General features: G+C 46.1%; 1 protein-coding gene across 1 annotated transcript; it reads left to right on the top strand.

Annotated features, from left to right (window-relative positions):
• Window positions 1-701: 701 nt before the first annotated feature.
• Window positions 702-8290, top strand: LOC118085168 (collagenase 3-like). Its single transcript, XM_035115497.3, has 6 exons — window positions 702-862; window positions 3137-3357; window positions 3464-3609; window positions 5241-5366; window positions 6017-6178; window positions 7703-8290. Exons 1-6 carry the CDS (start codon window positions 755-757, stop codon window positions 7714-7716), a joined length of 777 nt encoding a protein of 258 aa, XP_034971388.3. The 5' UTR covers window positions 702-754; the 3' UTR covers window positions 7717-8290.
• Window positions 8291-17796: the final 9506 nt, after the last annotated feature.

Consider the following 17796-nt stretch of genomic DNA (forward strand, 5'->3'; position numbering starts at 1 on the left):
TGGGTCCCTATTATTATTATTATTATTATTATTATTATTATTATTATTATTATTATTATATAAGACATCCCTATTTTCATTGGAGAAATGTTGGAGGGTATGTGACAGGTGCCCACAATCTGCACTTTCCAGAACCAAGTGAAGACATTTCCCCCCCAATGGACTTTCTCAGTTGGCTATATGGCTCTTTGCCACAACTCTTTGTTTTGTTTGGTTTTACTGTAGTTTTTTAAAATATATTTCTGATTATATTTGTGTTTTCAGCTGTTATTTTGCTGTTTTTATTGAACATTATTTTGAGATGGTTGTATAATAATAATAATAATAGAAGAAGAAGAAGAAGAAGAAGAAGAAGAAGAAGAAGAAGAAGAAGAAGAAGAAGAAACTACTTCAGCTGACTATCTCTCTAGCACAAAAAAAATTCTGCAGATGGGTTTGGGAAAGTCTCCTTGTTACTCTGAGATGTCAGCTGACTACGTAATAAAGAGGAATAAATTAGGTTGCTTCCTATGTAAGCCTGACAAACGAGCGGTGGGGGCTTTTCTTTAGAGAGTTACCACTTCATGTTTCAAAACTAAATAAAAAAGTATGACACAAACTCACAAAGCCACAGGCAATGTGACAACATGGCATGAGTCATTGGGGGCTACCACCAGATGCGCAATGCCTCTCTATAAAGGTTCCATGTGCGGTTAGCAGACATCACAGGCTGAAGATCTTCTCCTCTGATACGGGTCCTTCAGTAAGATCCACAATGAACGGCGCCCTGATCTGCATGGCACTTTTTCTGCCTTACAGCTTGGCTGTCCCTATAGCTCACGACCCTGAAGCACAGAGCGTTGCGGATCTGAAGTTTGTAGAGGTATGTGACGTCAAAGCTTTTATCGGCCGTAATATACAGTAAATAATAGCTGCCCTGCCACTATATTGTAGGGAAGGCTTTATTTTTAATCATGTGTTGTGTTTCTGTAGAGGATGGGTGTAAATGTTTGTGGGCAGCATGTGACCTGTTGCTTCTAGGTCAGTGTTTCTCAACCTTTTTTGGGCCACGGCACACTTGTTCCGTGAAAAAAATCATGAGGCACACCACCATTAAAAAAGTTAAAAAATTTAACTCTGTGCCGCCCTATATTATAATTATGACTGTAAGAAACACTTGCCAAATATTGCTTTCCGGCGGGTTAGCGTTGTTTATTGGCGGCCGCCAGGCTCGTTTGCACTGAGCTTTGGGAAAGAGGAGGAGAAATATTGCTTTCTGGCGCGTTAGTGATGAGTATTGGTGGCCGCCAGGCACGTGACAATGCAAATCGCCCTTCTCGTCGCCGCACGTCGTGGCACACCAGCCAGCGTCTCGCGGCACACTAGTGTGCCGCGGAACAGCGGTTGAGAAACGCTGTTCTAGGTGTACATCATATCTTCCAACATAAAGCTGCTGCCCTCGGCTCCTTTGGGAGGAAGGGTGGGGTGTAAATTCAATAAATAAATGTATATTGGTCTTTTTCACATGATCTCCCATCCAGGCACTGACCAGGGCCAGACGGCCAGACCCACTTAATTTCGGCAAGGCCTTCAATCCACAGACCTACTCTGAAATTGAGATTTGCAATGGAATCGCATCCACACACTTTCATTGAAAAGGATGTGGAGGTCTAATTTGTCCAAACTACAGCCAACCTAGATATGATTGTGGCAGCCATGTGTGCGTTTATAGTGGGGATCTGATCCTGCCATGATCTTCATCATTATATTATTCAAACAAATAGGCCGTTTTTGCAGAGTTTAGACCAAAGTGGCAGGGGCAACAGAGCACAGAAGAGTTGAGCAGGGGAAGAAAGTTCAGCTCCTCTCACTGATAAGTCCCTTTTCACGTTGAAATGGGACTCCTCTCCACCCCACCCCACCCCACCCCACCCCACCCCACCCCACCTTATACGCAAACAAGACAAACACAGTAATCAAACATGGCGGTCACAACTGGATTGCTGCAATGCTCTTAAAGGGGATCCAGAAGCTGCAACTGGTGCATAATGCTGCAGTCTGGTTGCTGTACAGTATCCCAAGGTGGAGCCATGTAACACCCAGCAGTGGCTGGTGCCCATTAGGGCTGGTCAGGCACAAGGCGGGGAGACCAACAGTGGGGGGGGGGGAGCCAGAGCCAATGGCAGGCAGAGCAGCCCCACAGCTGGTTGTAAATAAGGAGGCAGGGGATTGACCGAGGGCAGACTGGGATTGGTGGGGAAGCTCCCCATTTGCCTTAATGAGGCAGCATCCTTCTGATAATACCAGTTGCCTTTATGCTACTGGACCTGATCTGAGGGTTTTACTCTGGTGTACAAACCCCTGAATGTCGAGGACCCAAATACTTGGTGGAGCCCCATATCTCCCTGAATGCATAGGCTTTAAGATCAGTGGCGAAAAGCATTGTGGTGGGAACAGGGATAGGCACTGCCTGTTACAAGGCGATGCGAGGCTGTCCCAATGGTGGAATTGCCATCCAATTGGAGGTGCCCCTTAGTATCCTATTTCCATCCCGTTCGAAAGGCGCAGAGTTTATCGAGATGATTGGTGGAGGCCGCTACACAATGTGCTTTATGAAATTGCACCGTATTTATGTTCTTATTGTAAGTAGGATATTATGTGTTGGTGTGCATTGTTGTTGTTGTTTAGTTGTTTAGTCGTGTCCGACTCTTTGTGACCCCATGGACCATAGCATGCCAGGCACTCCTGTCTTGCACTGCCTCCCGCAGTTTGGTCAAACTCATGTTCGTAGCTTCGAGAACACTGTCCAACCATCTCGTCCTCTGTCGTCCCCTTCTCCTAGTGCCCTCCATCTTTCCCAACATCAGGGTCTTTTCCAAGGATTCTTCTCTTCTCATGAGGTGGCCAAAGTTGGTGTGCATATCATCTTGGATTAGAGGACCTTCCAGAGAGGGTGCGAAGGGAGGGAGATGGCCAAAGGAAATCACTTCCCGCACTGTTTTGCCGATGAAAACCTTTCATTTTCCTGAAGGAAAGGAAACAACTCTGGTGTCTGGCCCATGTGCCTCCATCACAACATCAGTAAAATGTTATTTGCAAGGTGCAATAAATGCCTGGTGCAGCGCTCTTAATTTGGCTTTCTTGCTCCCTGGTCCAGGCTTATCTCGATAAGTACTTCCCATCATCATCATCCCATCTTAAAAGTGGCAGTCAAAGCATAGAGGAGAAGCTCAGACAAATGCAAAGTTTCTTTCACTTGACTGTCACTGGGAAAATGAACCAAGAAACTATGACGGCAATGGCGCAACCTCGATGTGGAGTCCCAGATGTCTCAGAAAAATCTGCAGCAAGATGGGGAAAGACAGTGCTCACGTACAGGTTAGCCCTGCTAAAATCTCCTCTCTCTCTCTCTTTCTCTCTCTTTGAAATATCAGAAGTGGCATTTCCTGGATACTAATATTTTGGTTTTCCCTGTTGCTCACAGGATTAATAACTACACCCCAGATATGCCGAGGTCCAAGGTGGATGAGGCAATAGCAAAGGCATTCAAGGTGTGGAGCGATGTGACCCCATTGCAGTTCAGGAGAACTTACAGACCTGCTGATATTGAAATTGCTTTTGCGACTGGTGGTAAGGGCTGTTTATATCTATGAAGTACCCAAACAAAACATGGACATGGAATGGATGCATTTTTATTTTTTCTACACATAGAGTGAGTGGGGGCTTTTCTGGAGCATTACTCGGGGGCCGTCATCAGAAAATTGTCCCTGAGTTAACCATGGGGGAGGGGGGAAGAGACATGCTTTCACTGATCAAATTCTAATTAGTCTTCTTTGTCCATAAACAGGGGCAAATATGTCTTGCAATGGTGCCCCTTGCCTCTACTAGGGCTAACGCTTTAGAAGTGCTTGCTGCACCATTCAGACTTGAGCTGATTGTTTCAACCTGAGGCATGGTCGAGCCGGCCCTATCCTTAACATTAGTGCTGTTCCGGAATCTGTCAGTCCTTATGAAAAGAATTAAGCCCTGACTTAGTTAGGGGGGACGCGGGTGGCGCTGTGGTCTAAACCACTTGCCAATCAGAAGGTCGGCGGTTTGAATCCCCGCAACGGGGTGACCTCTCGTTGCTCGGTCCCAGCTCCTGCCCACCTAGCAGTTCGAAAGCACATCAAAGTGCAGGTAGATAAATAGGTACCACTCCAAGCGGGACAGTTCCGTGTGCTGCTGTGGTTTCGCCAGAAGTGGCTTAGTCATGCTGGCCACATGACCTGGAAGCTGTACGCCAGCTCCCTCGGCCAATAAAGCGAGATGAGCGCGCAACCCCAGAGTTGTCCGTGACTGGACTTAATGGCCCTTTAGCTCAGTTAGAGACAGTATAGTTCTGTTTTAAAAGGAAGTGGGTCGGAGAGGGGCAATATATATATATATATATATATATATCCCAAAACCACCCTCCCCAAAACCATCACCTAGACCTGTGGCCGTCCCAATGTTGTGGGACCCCAACACCCATCAGTCCCATCCAGCAGCATCGGTGATCAAAGATGGCAGCAGTTGCTTTCCAATGACATCTGAAGGACACGTTGACTTCTCCCCAGTCTTGTCCCATCTCTCCCTTTACTCTGGCATTCCTAATTCTTTGGAAACATGAGTTGTGGAAGCACAACAAACAGTGCATTTCATCCAAAGGTTTAATCGCTGCCGCCACTGATACAGAGTGCCTGCAGACAGCCTTTTTTCGCGTGCGCTCATGATGATCTTGGTGTGGTCACACCTGAGTCTGCTTTCAAGACTGTTTGTACCTGGAAAAGTTTTGGGTTGGTCATGCTGCTTTCTTTCCTGCCATGGCATACTCCATAACTTCCTTTTCATACTACAAATGTTCGGTTCTGCTTTTGTTGTGCTATAGAGCCCCTCTGGACAACCTCGATGTGCTAGGGCAGCATATCAGGTCCTCCTTGTGGTGCAGCAATAGAACTGCTAGCGCATCTGAAAAGTTAAGCAGGGTCCAGTAATAAAGCTCAATGAATCCACCACCGGTGCCCTGTTACTGTGTCAAGAACATGCTGCAGAATATACCTTCAATGAAATACCAATCAGGAGGGGAACCATGTGGTGTCCATACATGGCCATTTGGAGAGTCAAATAGCCGCAGGGTGATTGGGGCTACACGAGCAGGCGGAAAATGTCAGCGTATTGTGACTACTAACCTAACTGCAAGTTTTGAGCTGACAGTAGCTGTTGCTTCCTTTCAAATGCAGCCCATGGTGACTATTCTCCTTTTGATGGAAGAGGAGGGACATTGGCTCATGCCTTTTTCCCTGGGCGAGGCATAGGGGGAGATGCTCATTTCGATGACAGCGAGCGCTTTTCGGAATTCAACAGAGGTAAGCGATTTCCTGCCGAGTGTTTTTGTTGGTTGGTTGGCTGGTTTCATTTCTGCTCCGCCTTCCCAACGCCCAGTGTAACAAGGCAGCTTGCAAGCATAAGCAACAATCAAATCGTTATAAAATAGACCTTATGGAGATAAAAGCACAGCAATAACAAAATATTAGACGAAGAAAGAAAAGTCAGTTGAGAAAAGCGGTAACCTGAAAATAACTGCTGGAATAATACCATTTTCACTGCTTATCCAAAAGTGAGCAGTGATGGGGTCAGGCATGCCCCTCTAGGGAGGGTGTTCCAAGTTCTAGGTGCCCTCAAGAAAAAGGACCCCCAGGGATGATTCAGAAAACCATTATTTGTGAATTCTGATATGAGGATCAGAACCAAGAACTCAATCCTAGTCATAGCTACCCCAGAAGTAAGTTCCATTGAATTGAATGGGCTCCCTCCTGGTTGGCCGCCGTGAGAACAGGATACTTTTGGGTTGATCCAGCAGGCTATTATTATTATTATGCAGTATTTTCATTTTCCAACATGTGCCAGGGGGATGTGTCTGTGGGCTGGAGAGGAACACGTGCCACTATATATCCCCTTGGAATATGTACTCGACACTCATCTTACTCCCTTCCGTTTTTCTTCTTCTGTCTTTTAGAAATCAACCTATTCCTTGTTGCTGCACATGAATTTGGCCATTCCTTGGGACTGAGCCATTCGAATGTCCGTGATTCTTTGATGTTCCCTTCCTATTCCTTTGTGAACCCAAATAACTTCAACCTCCCAAACGACGACAGGCGAAGGATTCAGAGATTATACGGTAAATTCCCTGTGAAGAGTCTTGTTTCCCACAATTAATTCCATATTAATTGGACTCCCCTCCCAACCCTACAACCTCAAGCTAATTTCAATGGCTCCCATCAAGCAAAGGAGATCTATGCAAAGCTGTAAGAATATGTAAGAATACAGATCTTCTTTTTGGTCCATGGAAATTGGACATCATCTAACTTTCCATTGTTGCATATAGTGCCCATCATGTGATAATGTATTGGCTGGGAAGCATGACTGGCTTGCACATTATCATTGGAAGAGGCACTCATCCCACTTGCTCATGTTGGGCCATTTGGTCTCCACCCCCATCGTTCAGCTCTGAGGGCCTTCTGGCGGTTCCCTCCCTGCAAGAATTGAGGTTACAGGGAACCAGGCAGAGGGCCTTCTCGGTAGTGGTGCCTGCCCTGTGGAACACCCTCCAGTCAGATCTCAAGGAAATAAACAACTATCTGACTTTTAGAAGACATCTGAAGACAGCCCTGTTTAGGGAAGTTTTTAATGTTTGATGTTTTATTGTGTTTTTAATATTCTGTTGGGAGCTGCCCAGAGTGGCTATATATTTATATTATTGCTAGCTAGCCCTGCCACGTGTTGCTGTGGCTCAGTCTGTTAAACGGAGCCTCAGAGTCCCCCTTCAGACTCCTCTCACCTTCAGAGTCCCCCTGTTTTACGCGTGTTATGTTTACACAGGCGCATCCCTGTGACTCCCCCCACCCTGTTCTGACCCATTACCTATCCCGCCCCCTCCTCCCCTCACCTCCAGCTCATCCCTGTGATTGGGCCCACCCTGTCCCAACCCATGACCTATCCCACCCCATCCCCCATCCAGGCAAGCCCCCACCTCCACTTGGCCCAGTCCGCAAAGCCGAGCCGAGATACTGTGGAGAGGGAAGCTTTCCTAGGTGCAGTACCAGTGTAGCTGTCGCTAGAAGGCGCTGTTGTGCAACCTCTCCTGTGCTCCCAGCATGCACTTTCGTATGATTTGTGAGTTCTGGGACACGTGGTTTGGGGTTTTTTACCTGGCCCAGGTGTGACATCTGTCTTTGAAAACAGCATGGGCTAGCTCTCGTAGTCACATTTGACTTTGTGTCAAAAATTTGAACGCAATCGGTGAAGTGGTTTTGTTGAACATTGGAAACAAACACAAATGCCCAGTTTACATTTATATATATATAGATTATTATTATTATTATTATTATTATTATTATTATTATTATTATTCTACTTACTGGTACCACACACAACAAAACTGAATACAGGGTAAAAGGGAAATTTTTCATACTGCGTACAGAAGTCTTATGACTGTGTCCACAAGACTTAAAACCAAACATAAAATATAGTACGGTAAGTCTGCAATCCTATACATCTATTTACCTGGGCATAAGCCCCATTGATATGTATGAGAAATAAGGGTGGAAACCTAGATTTCCTTACTAAGCAAATTTTGTCTGAAGATGCTTCAGACAATTTATTTATTTATTGCCTCTTAAATATCCTTATTTTTCTTCCTCAGGACTGCCAAAGTGAAACCCTCAAAGCATCACGGATGAAATTCAACTTGTATCTTTAAACATCTTTGGCAACCCTAACAAGCAGTAGCACTAGGGCCAACTTGTGTATTTGGCAACCTAGTAATGGTTGTCAGAGACATTTATGTTTACGATATATTCACATATAGGGGAATTCCTTCACTCTAGTCTCTATTCCCCTTTTCTAAGGCTTCCCTTCACAAGGGGGGAAAATTCCTAAAATCTGCAATACTTGATTAGGTGATGAACTTTCATTTACTGTCTGGTTATTTATCTACCTATGTATTCACTTGCAAAGGAAGACTCCAGGTTATGGTCTGGTTGCTTGTCCTGATATCATTGTGTTACCTTTTGCAAAGAAAACATTGTCCTGCATGTCTCAGGCCTGATCAACTTTGACACACAGCAAGGCTGTTTTTTTTAAGTTCTCTGTTCAGTTCCACCCACAAACTGGGTTGTAACGGAAGAACCAATTACGTGTTTCAACACCATGAACTATTTCCACCTTGTTTTGTTCACATTTGTTTTAGGGCAAGAAAGCCCCTTTTAATAATAAAGCAAAATATCTTAAATTTGTGCTATTTATTTACATAATATATTTCCCCCAGAAAGTTCTACCTCACGATTCAAGCAAGTTTGTGGCACAGATTACAAAACAGAACTAAAGCAGAAGGCCAGAGTTCCTTCTGGAGAACCTTCCAAGGGCCACATTCCAGTGGTGGGTGGGGCTAGAGCTAACAGTGGGCGGAGCAATGAATGCAGGTTTTATTGGGCTAGTTTCATCACACTTTATCCTCCATAAGCAAGAGGCATTATCAGAGTTTAAGGACATATTCCAGTTATGTAAAACCATTTGGCCCAATGAGGAGCAAAGACTGGAGAGAGTTTCACAGGCCAGACAGAGACCCACATTCTGCCCTCTGGCCAGTGGTTTCCCAGCCACTGTGAAGGTCCATTACCAATAATAACTGCCAACACCTACAAAGATGGGGGCACTCAAAGAAGGAGCTCTGCTGAAAACCTTAGGTTTTTTTGCTGCCTGTCAGGGACTGGGCAGAGGAGGAATGGCGGAGACCGGCCTCTCCATCCTGACCCTTCCAGGGAGGAGGAAGAGGAAAACAGTATAGATTTACATCAGGGATTTGAGGGAAGTCGCAGCTCAGAGACAGATGAGTGGGAAAGTTGGGAAATCATGGGAGAGCCAGAGCAACACCCGGCTGAAATGTTGTCATTAGAAAGCATTCCAGACCCTCCATCTTTCAGAACTCGGCGAGCATTGAAAGTAGGAGAGCAAAGAGCTCAAAGAAAGAGGGCACGTAGCAGCACCCATAGAAGTGACAAAGGAGGAAGTGGGAGAGAGATTCACTTGGGACAATGCCCTTATCCAAGAGGCTGGGTTCTATAGCCTCTCTCTGTAAAGACTGAAATTTTTAAAAGGACTGTAAAAAACTTTTCCTTGTCTTTATACTTTCCTGTGCAACCAGCCAAAGGTCGCTAACAGCATCTTGACACAGCCTGTCGCGGTCACCCTGACGTGCGCAGCACCCCCGGACGTTTTACGGTCTATTGATGATGCGCTAATGACAAAATAAATATCTGCTGTCACTCAAAAGACTTCAGACCAGGATAATGTGAAAGTAAAAAGATGTTGCCTTATTGTGCGTACATAAGCGTAATGGTTTCAGTATGTCTTAGAATGTTCCAAATTACAGATGTTTCCTATATCGGCCTATTACCTCTATTTAATACTATTACCGGCCTATTACTGCTAAAGACAACTAAATGTATATTTGTAAATAAGCTCACAAACTCTCTATCCTGACTGATTATAATCCACCATCTATGCTTCACCTCAATGTTTAAAACCAGCTCCCTCTCTCTACTAATAACCAACCAACTACCTCACGAACTCTCACTAACCGACCAACTGACTACCAACTAACTCCCTTACAAACTCTGACTAACTGACTCCAGGGGTGGGGTTTTTATACTCTGCCAGAGCCCTCCCCCTTGGGTTCTAACAGTTCTATTTGGATTAACCCTTAATAACCTGGCTTTAGGCTGATCGCCACACCTCCATCTTTCAGAACTCGGCGAGCATTGAAAGTAGGAGAGCAAAGGGCTCAAAGACAGAAGGCACGTAGCAGCACCCATAGAAGTGACGAAGGAGGAAGTGGGAGAGACAGGGGGGTGGAGATTCACTTGGGACAATGCCATTATCCAAGAGGCTGGGTTCTATAGCCTCTCTCTGTAAAGACTGAACTTTTTAAAAGGACTGTAAAAAACTTTTCCTTGTCTTTATATTTTCCTGGGCAACCAGCCAAAGGTCGCTAACAGCATCCTGAAACAGTCTGGAGTGATGGGCAAGAAGATGCACACCCCATTCCACCCTGAACTGGCAGATTGAATCTGACTGATAATGGGACGATGACCTCCACTGTGCTTGAAGATAGCAGGATAACTTATGGTTACCAGACGTCCCCGTTTCCCAGGGACAGTCCCCAGATTTACAAATCTGTCCCCGGACAAAATCCATCCCCAGAATGTCCCCGGATTTCATTTAATGTCCCCGGACTTATATTTTAAGTGTTGTGGGTTTATTAATAGGGAATGAACGTTGCGTGATTAGTTCAACGGCACAAGACACATCATATGGGGACTTCTGGCGAGGCAAAATGATGAGGGCCACGGCAGCGAGCAGCTCCTGAAGCCAGCCAGAGACAACTGTGCTACCAGACTGGCTCCGGGCTGCTCAGACTGCCGCTGCTGCCACCACTGCCAAGGGGGAACCAGGGACACCCAGCGCATCAACTGGGGGGACCACTGACACACACACGCACTCGTGACCCAAATCGAGCCAGGAGCGAAAGTGCCCAGCCACCCAGCCAACTGCCCAGCGGCGCTCCAGGGCCAGGAAAACCCTTGAGCTGACGCAGGGAGAAGGAGGAGAGGAGAAGGAAGAGAGGGAAAGAGGAAGGAGAAAAAAGAGGGGAGCCCCGACCTTGCCGCGTTGCTGCCGCTGAGGAGGAGAGGTGGGAAAGCACCGGGAGGGCAAGGACACATGGCCGAGCCCAGGCCCGACCCGAGCCTACTTCATGGCAGCTAGCGCTCCAAGAGAGCAGGCCGGGGCCCAGAGGAACACCGCGCGACAGAGGAGATAACAGAAGAGAAGATACTGCTGCTTCTTTTTTTAATCCCTTTTTTAAAAAAATAACTTTTTTCTCTCTTTTCAAAAAAAAAGTGTCCCCAGATTCTTTGAAAAAAATCTGGTAACCTTAGGCTAACTTGAGAGTGCAGGTCAGGCTACCATGTTCCATCCACACATCGACAAACACCTATTGGTAGGGCCGGTCCAATGTCAGGGCTAGGCAGTGGGCACCAGTCTTTGGGAGAAACCAGTAGTCAGAACCAAGGACACAGGAACACAGCTGCAACACAGGAAGTCCTTTATACTTCTTCCTGCCATGAATGAGCCAATGGCCACTCTGGGTGGGTGGAGTCAACCCATGGCCTGGAGGTACATCACCAAACACTTAAATAGTTCACAACAGGGGCAGCCTGTCCTGTTTTGCCATCTGAGGCAAAATGGGAACTGCCATCTCCTGCCCACCAACACCTCCTCTGCTACTTGGGCGCACCATGAAGCATGTGCCAGAACGCCTCCCTCTTGCCGAGAGTGGCCAAAGCGATGAAGCAGCCAGAGCGCCACCTCTTGCACTTCGACCGTCTGAGGCAGGTGCCTCACCCTGCCTCATGGGTGGGCAGGCTCTGGTTCACAACATGGGGCCACACAAATCTAACTCTCCTGACTTGTGTATAGGCAAATGTAGAGAAAGGCAGATCTCCAAGCATCCTGGTCCCAAGCCATTAAGTTTGAATTTGAAATGGGCCAAAAGAATTGATGTGAAAACTCAACATTCAGATGAGGCTTCTTCCTCACAGGTGTGCAGAGCACATATGGCCTGCTTGTCTAAGAGACAAGTGTGGGATTCTGCCTTCAGTGTCAAAAGAGTGCACCTCAGAATACCATTCTCTGAGGAACAACAGTGGGAAAGTGCTGTGGTGTTCATATCCTGCTTGAGGCCTTCCTATGAGCATATGGTTGGCCAATGTGAGAACGTGAGAACAGGATACTGGACTTAAATAGGCCTTGATTCTGATCCAATAGAACTCCTCTTAGGCTCTGAAGTTCATCATATTACACTTGTGCGTTGTCAAATGTTGCCATATACCTTGGCATATGTTAACCAAACCGAGGGGTATCCCTCGAGTCTGGACATCGGATTAAAGACATAAAAGGTCAAAGAAGACGTTAATGTTTCATTTCATGTCTTATATTTTCCAATGGTTCTAAAGTCATAAAGGTTAATGTGGTTCCTGCTGCTTATTTGGAAAAACAAAACCCTCAGATGCAGAGAAATTAATGAGATGTTACTGCGTTCTGATCCTTAAAGTCACCCAGGGAATATTTCTATCCATGCAAGGAAATCTCAATGTACCTACATCTCTGTTTCACCTGTTTGCTACTATCGAAAGACAGATTATACAATGGCTTGTTAGTATACAAGTATATTAGTATACTTCCGGCCTCAAAGGCAACGTGCCGCTGCTGGGGATGACAAATTGCTTGTTGCACATGGCTACTGCTTATGGACTTTCCATTAGGGCATCTAGTTGGCCAATGAACTAAATGGCCAGAACCTTTGGTCTGGGCCAGCAGAGAACTTCCTGTGTTCTTATATAACCGCCTGCTGTAACATTGTGCAATGTCCAGAGAGAAGGGATCATCTGAGAGCCAGCCAAGAACAAACCTCTTCTTTCCTTCAGGCAAGGCACCACGACTTCCTGGATAAACCTCAAATCCTTATGTTTGTTTGCTTGCAGGCAGAACAATGGGCAGCCACCAAGGTCTGGTGTGAAGCATTAAGTACAAAATAAGAGTGCGGCTCATTTTGAGATCAAGGAAATGTGCTAATGCCTAATAGTTAATGGAAGAGCAAATATGGTGGATACAGACTGTGCTGGTTATAAACAGGACGGGCAAGGCAGGAACCATTATTATTATTATTATTTCTCGTTCATCAGTGTTTACACAGGGCACTTTGGCTTAAGAGTCATTCTGCATCACACTAGGGGCTAGGCCTCAGAGTCCAGGGCAGTATAGCCTAGGGCCTCCCCAAAAATCATAGAATCATTGAATTCTAGAGTTGGAAGGGACCACGAGGGTCATCTAGTCCAACCCCCTGCAATGCTGGAGTATTTTTGCCCAATGTGGGGCTTGACCCTTGAGATTAAGAGTCTCATGCTCTGCCGACTGACCTATCCCGAATGACCATCCAGAGAGCAGCAAATGATGGGGGAAGCAACAAAGAGGTCAGAAATAATCACCAGAGCCAGTCTGGGCATGCCAGCACCCAGGTACACCAATGCTGGTTGCCACAACATCCTTCTTTTCTTCTTCTTCTTCTTCTTTTAAAAACAAATGTTATGGTCAGATGGCAGCCAGCTAGGTGTAGTTGCAGGTGCTTGATTTATTATCTTCGCTTAGAAAATATAAAATCATTTTCTGCCAGAAGGTGGTGCTTTATCTCAAATCAATGTGGGCAACAGAAGCACAATCAATTTTCGGGTCAAGATGGTGCTGTATTTAAGCAACAGTGGCTCATGGTTGGAGATGGGGTAGAGGAAGAGGCAGTGGTGTCCTCCTGACAGGTAGCAGTGAGGAGAGTCCTGTTTTGGAGGCACCAGTCCAGAATTCTCCCAACCTTGCTGCTTTGCCCCATCTGTGTCTTGGCAAGCACATTGTGACCAGGAGAAGGATGACACTGGCCTCTATCTCTCCCCACAAATCGCACCACTGATAAAATGCACATGGTCCTCTAAGACCATTGTCAAGGATCTAGCTCAGGGGTCGGCAAACTACGGTCTGCAGGCCGGATCTGGCCCAATAACCCTCAGGATCCAGCCCATGGACAGTCCATGGATCGTGTGGATTCTGTTCATTAATTTTTTTCATTAATTTTTTTCCCTGAACCGCCATTTTGGGGGGGCGCCATTTCCCCCCATCTCCCTCTCACACACCTCTTCCCTCCCTCCTCCTGGCTTCTCCCCGCCCTTCTCCCCTCCCTGTGTAGAGGAGGAAGGGGACTGGGCTGAGCTGGCTGAGCGACATTTTGGGCAGCGCCTCTCCGGAGCCAGCCAACCCTTTTGGGCCACTCATCCCACCCCTGCCTCCGCCCCCGCCTCCGCCAGCCTCTGTCACTCGCAAGGGCAGGCACAGGAGCCGGGGTTGGCAAAGCACAGCGCAGCACCTCTCCGAAAGGGTTGGCTGGCTCTGGAGAGGTGCTGCGCTGCACTCTGCCAACCTCGGCTCCTGTGCCTGCCCTTGGAAGCTGCAGAGGCTGGCGGCGACGGAGGGACGAGCGGCCCGAAAGCAAGGGCAGGCACAGGAGCCGTGGTTGGCAGAGCACAGCGCCCCTCTCTGGAGCCCGCCAACCCTTGCGCCGGCAGCACCATAGGTAGGCAGGGGGAGGCAAGGGGCTGGGGGAGCGAGGGGGGGAGAAAGAGAAGCTCCCTCCGCCGTGCGTGCACATGCGTGCAGTCCGGCCTGCCACAAGGTCTGGGGGACAGTGAACCGGCTCCCTCCAAAAACAAGTTTGCTGACCCCTGATCTAACTGGACCACTGCGTGATATAAGAACATAAGGAGGGTCTCTGCAGGATCACTCTGCAGTTTCCTGTAACTGGTATTCAGAAGCACTGCTGCCTCTGACCATCATGGACAGTGGCCTTCAATAGCCCTCTCCTCCAAGAATTTGTCTAATCCTCTTCTATAGTTGGTGACCATCACTGCCTCCTGGGGAGCAAGTTCTATAGTTTAACAATGCAGTGCATGGAGGAATACTTTTTTTTTTTAATCTGTCCTGAGTCTTCCAACAATCAGCTTAGCTGGATGTCCACAAGGTCCGGTGTTATGAGAGAGGGAGAAAACATTTCTCTATCCATTTTCTCCAAGGCATGCATGGTCTTATAAACTTCTGTCATGTCGCCTCTTACTCAGCTTTTTCTCTAAACTGAAAAGTCTCAAATGCTACAGGCTTCCCGCAATAGGGATGTTGCTCCATGTTGGATCATTTTGGTTAACCCTTCTCTAAATCTTCTTCATCTCTACAATAACCTTTCCGAGGCGAGGCAACCAGAACTGTTTCTGGTAACATTTGTTCTTTGAAGGGAGAAGGTGCCAGCCATTTTAAAGAGAGGTTTTTCAGCATTCTCACCAAAATGCTGTTTCCCCAGGCCTAAACACAGAGGCAACCAACACAGTGCCCTTCAGATTTTGTTAGACTATGATACCTCATGCTTTCTTAGCTAATTTTGTTCTCTCATGCTTGTCCTAATATTTAAAAGGGAAGCCTTTTAGCTTCCCACTATGCTGGTTCTCTCTCTCTCTCTCTCTCTCTCTCTCTCTCTCTGTGTGTGTGTTATTTTAGGGTTGTCAAACATCCGGAATAACCCAGATATAGCCAGATTTCAGCCACTGGAAACAAGGTCCGGGGAAAATCCAGACGTATGGCAACCCGTGTCGGAAGTGTAGATTTTTAGCAAATTTCATTTTAAGAACAGTTCAAAAACTTCTTCCTTTTGAGATTTCCCCCCAAAAAAGCTCAACAACTTGTGTCCGGATCTTCACTTTTTGAAATATGGCAACCCTAGCTATTTGCTGGTGCAACTGTTTTGCCTACCATTCTTAGTACAGTAGGACCTCGACTTACGAACTACGCAACATCTGACATTTTCAACTTACGAGTGGAAAAAATGGCCGCGCGCTTACCATTTTTTCAACATCCGAACGGAAAACCCATTCGCGGCTAGATGCGTTTTCCTCGACTTACGAATTTTTAGATGCTGTTTCCTCAACTTACAATGCATTCCTATGGGAAACTCGACTTACGAAGTTTTCAACCTACAAGTGTGCATTCGGAACGGATTAAATTCGTAAGTCGAGGTCCCACTGTAGCCTTATTGTTCTTTTTATAGCATTTTAATGCTGTACTAATGCCTCTGGGCCATTTAGAAAAAGGCACAATATAAATGAATGAATGAATGAATGAATGAATATTCTCTCCATATTTTACTCAGCTGTTTACCTGTGATCACTTGTTTCCCGGAGTGAACTGCATACTTCTACAATCACCCTAAGATGAGAACCTACACATTCCTGCCTACTCTCATTCCTACACAGAAGTGTTCTGTGTAAATCAGACTTGTCGTTTCCAAAGTGATCATAAGCACATCACTGCTTAGACTGAAATGCCAGAATAATTAGTCATTGTGGTATTTTTTAAAAAGATTAATTAAAAAATCAATTTCTTCGCATTGTTGAAAGGTTATTCCGCAGCATACAAATCAATGGACGATACAGTGCAACTGTTAATAATTTAAAGTTTAAGCATGAATATTTAACTTTCCCAAAACAAATAAAGCTGAAGGGCACATTGTTGTTCTTTTTTAAGTAACTTAATCCCCAGCACTTCCTTGTGAGGAAAGGGTTTTCCAAGTCTCATTCAGACAGTAGGTAATTAAAACAGTCTGGTTCCCACAAGATGGTTCAGAGATTGTTTAGACACCAGATGCAGACACTCACCATTTGGCTCTATCTAAATTATGACCTTACCTTGAGTCAGAATGCCACTGAAGCTGACCAAACCAAACCCTGAAATGTCTAATCTCTATCACTTGTCTTCATACCTGCCAAGTTGCTGTCAGAGAAATAAGGGACCGGGCCGGAAGTAGCAGACCGGAAGTAGCGCTGCCGCCATTTTGGAACTGGGGGGAGCATGCTCAGAAATGACTTTTGATGCTGCTTTGCCCAGTTCCAAAATGGCTGCCGCGCCAGAAGTCGCACTGCAGCCATTTTGGAACTGGGCAGAGAAGCATCAAAAGTCGCTTCTGAGCATGCTCCACCCAGTTCCAAAATGGCCGTCGCGCCAGAATAAACCGGGGGGGGGAATCCGTTTTTTCAGCTAGGAACAGCTGGAAAAATGGGGATTTCCCCGGGGAAATGGGAGACTTGGCAGCTATGCTTGTCTTCAACTCTTTAAGGCCTGTAGTCCACCAGTGAGAATAGGGAAACTGCAACATTGGAACAACCTATAGTGAGGTCCATGGCCCTAGAAAATTCAAAATGCTTAAGAGCCCTTGAAATCAATGGGATAAGTTAAGTCACTGCTAAATTAAGCCTCATTATGCCCTCCATGATTCTCTTTCTTTCTCTTTAATAAAAAATATAAAATGGCAGCTGTGGCACTGGTGCATTCCACCATTCGCAACCACCAGCTGAAGGTCAATCGTCGACATAGAAAATATTCAGAAATCAGTAGCATCTATGTTTAATTTCCAGAAAGACAAATGCTGAAGATAGAGACAAGCCATTGACTCCTCTAATGCAGAATTAAGAACATAAGAAGAGCTCTCTCTGTCTCTTTCTGTTCCAAGGGTATCGTAAGAAGTACTGGAAGGCACATAACACCCGCAGATGCCTGTCCTAAGGTCTTTGCAAAAATCATGATGCTAGATCAATCTTTGATCTGATCTAGCAGAGATCTTCTGATAATATTTAAAGGGGGTCTTGTGGAAAAGAAGATGAGCACGTCCCAAATATGAAAGCAGCAGCAATAATAGTAAAAAGAAGCTGTAGCCATTTTCACTGTGAGTGTGCCCCATATACAAAGGCGGCAATAAGAATACAAGCATCCAATTTAATTGTGAGCATTGCATCAAAAGTGCAATGGATAGTGGCACAACTCATTTGGAAAACTAATAGAAATTGTTTGGCCAAAAAAAAAAAAGGAAGTAGCACAACTCAAGGGACAGTCCTCTCCTTGCCACTAAAGCTGATATATACAGTAAGGATATATACAGTGGTTGCCAACCATGAGGGATCCGCTGTCGGAGGCAATAGGCCTCTGAAAACCACAGGAGAGAGTATACCTGAAGGGGCGTCTCCACCCCCATCATTCACTGAGGTCCAGCTCTTAGGGCCTTCTGGAGGTTCCCTCACTGCAAGAGGTGAGGTTACA

This window comes from Zootoca vivipara, chromosome 4 (assembly GCF_965207765.1).
Source record: "Zootoca vivipara chromosome 4, rZooViv2.hap1.1, whole genome shotgun sequence".
NCBI lineage: Eukaryota > Metazoa > Chordata > Lepidosauria > Squamata > Lacertidae > Zootoca > Zootoca vivipara.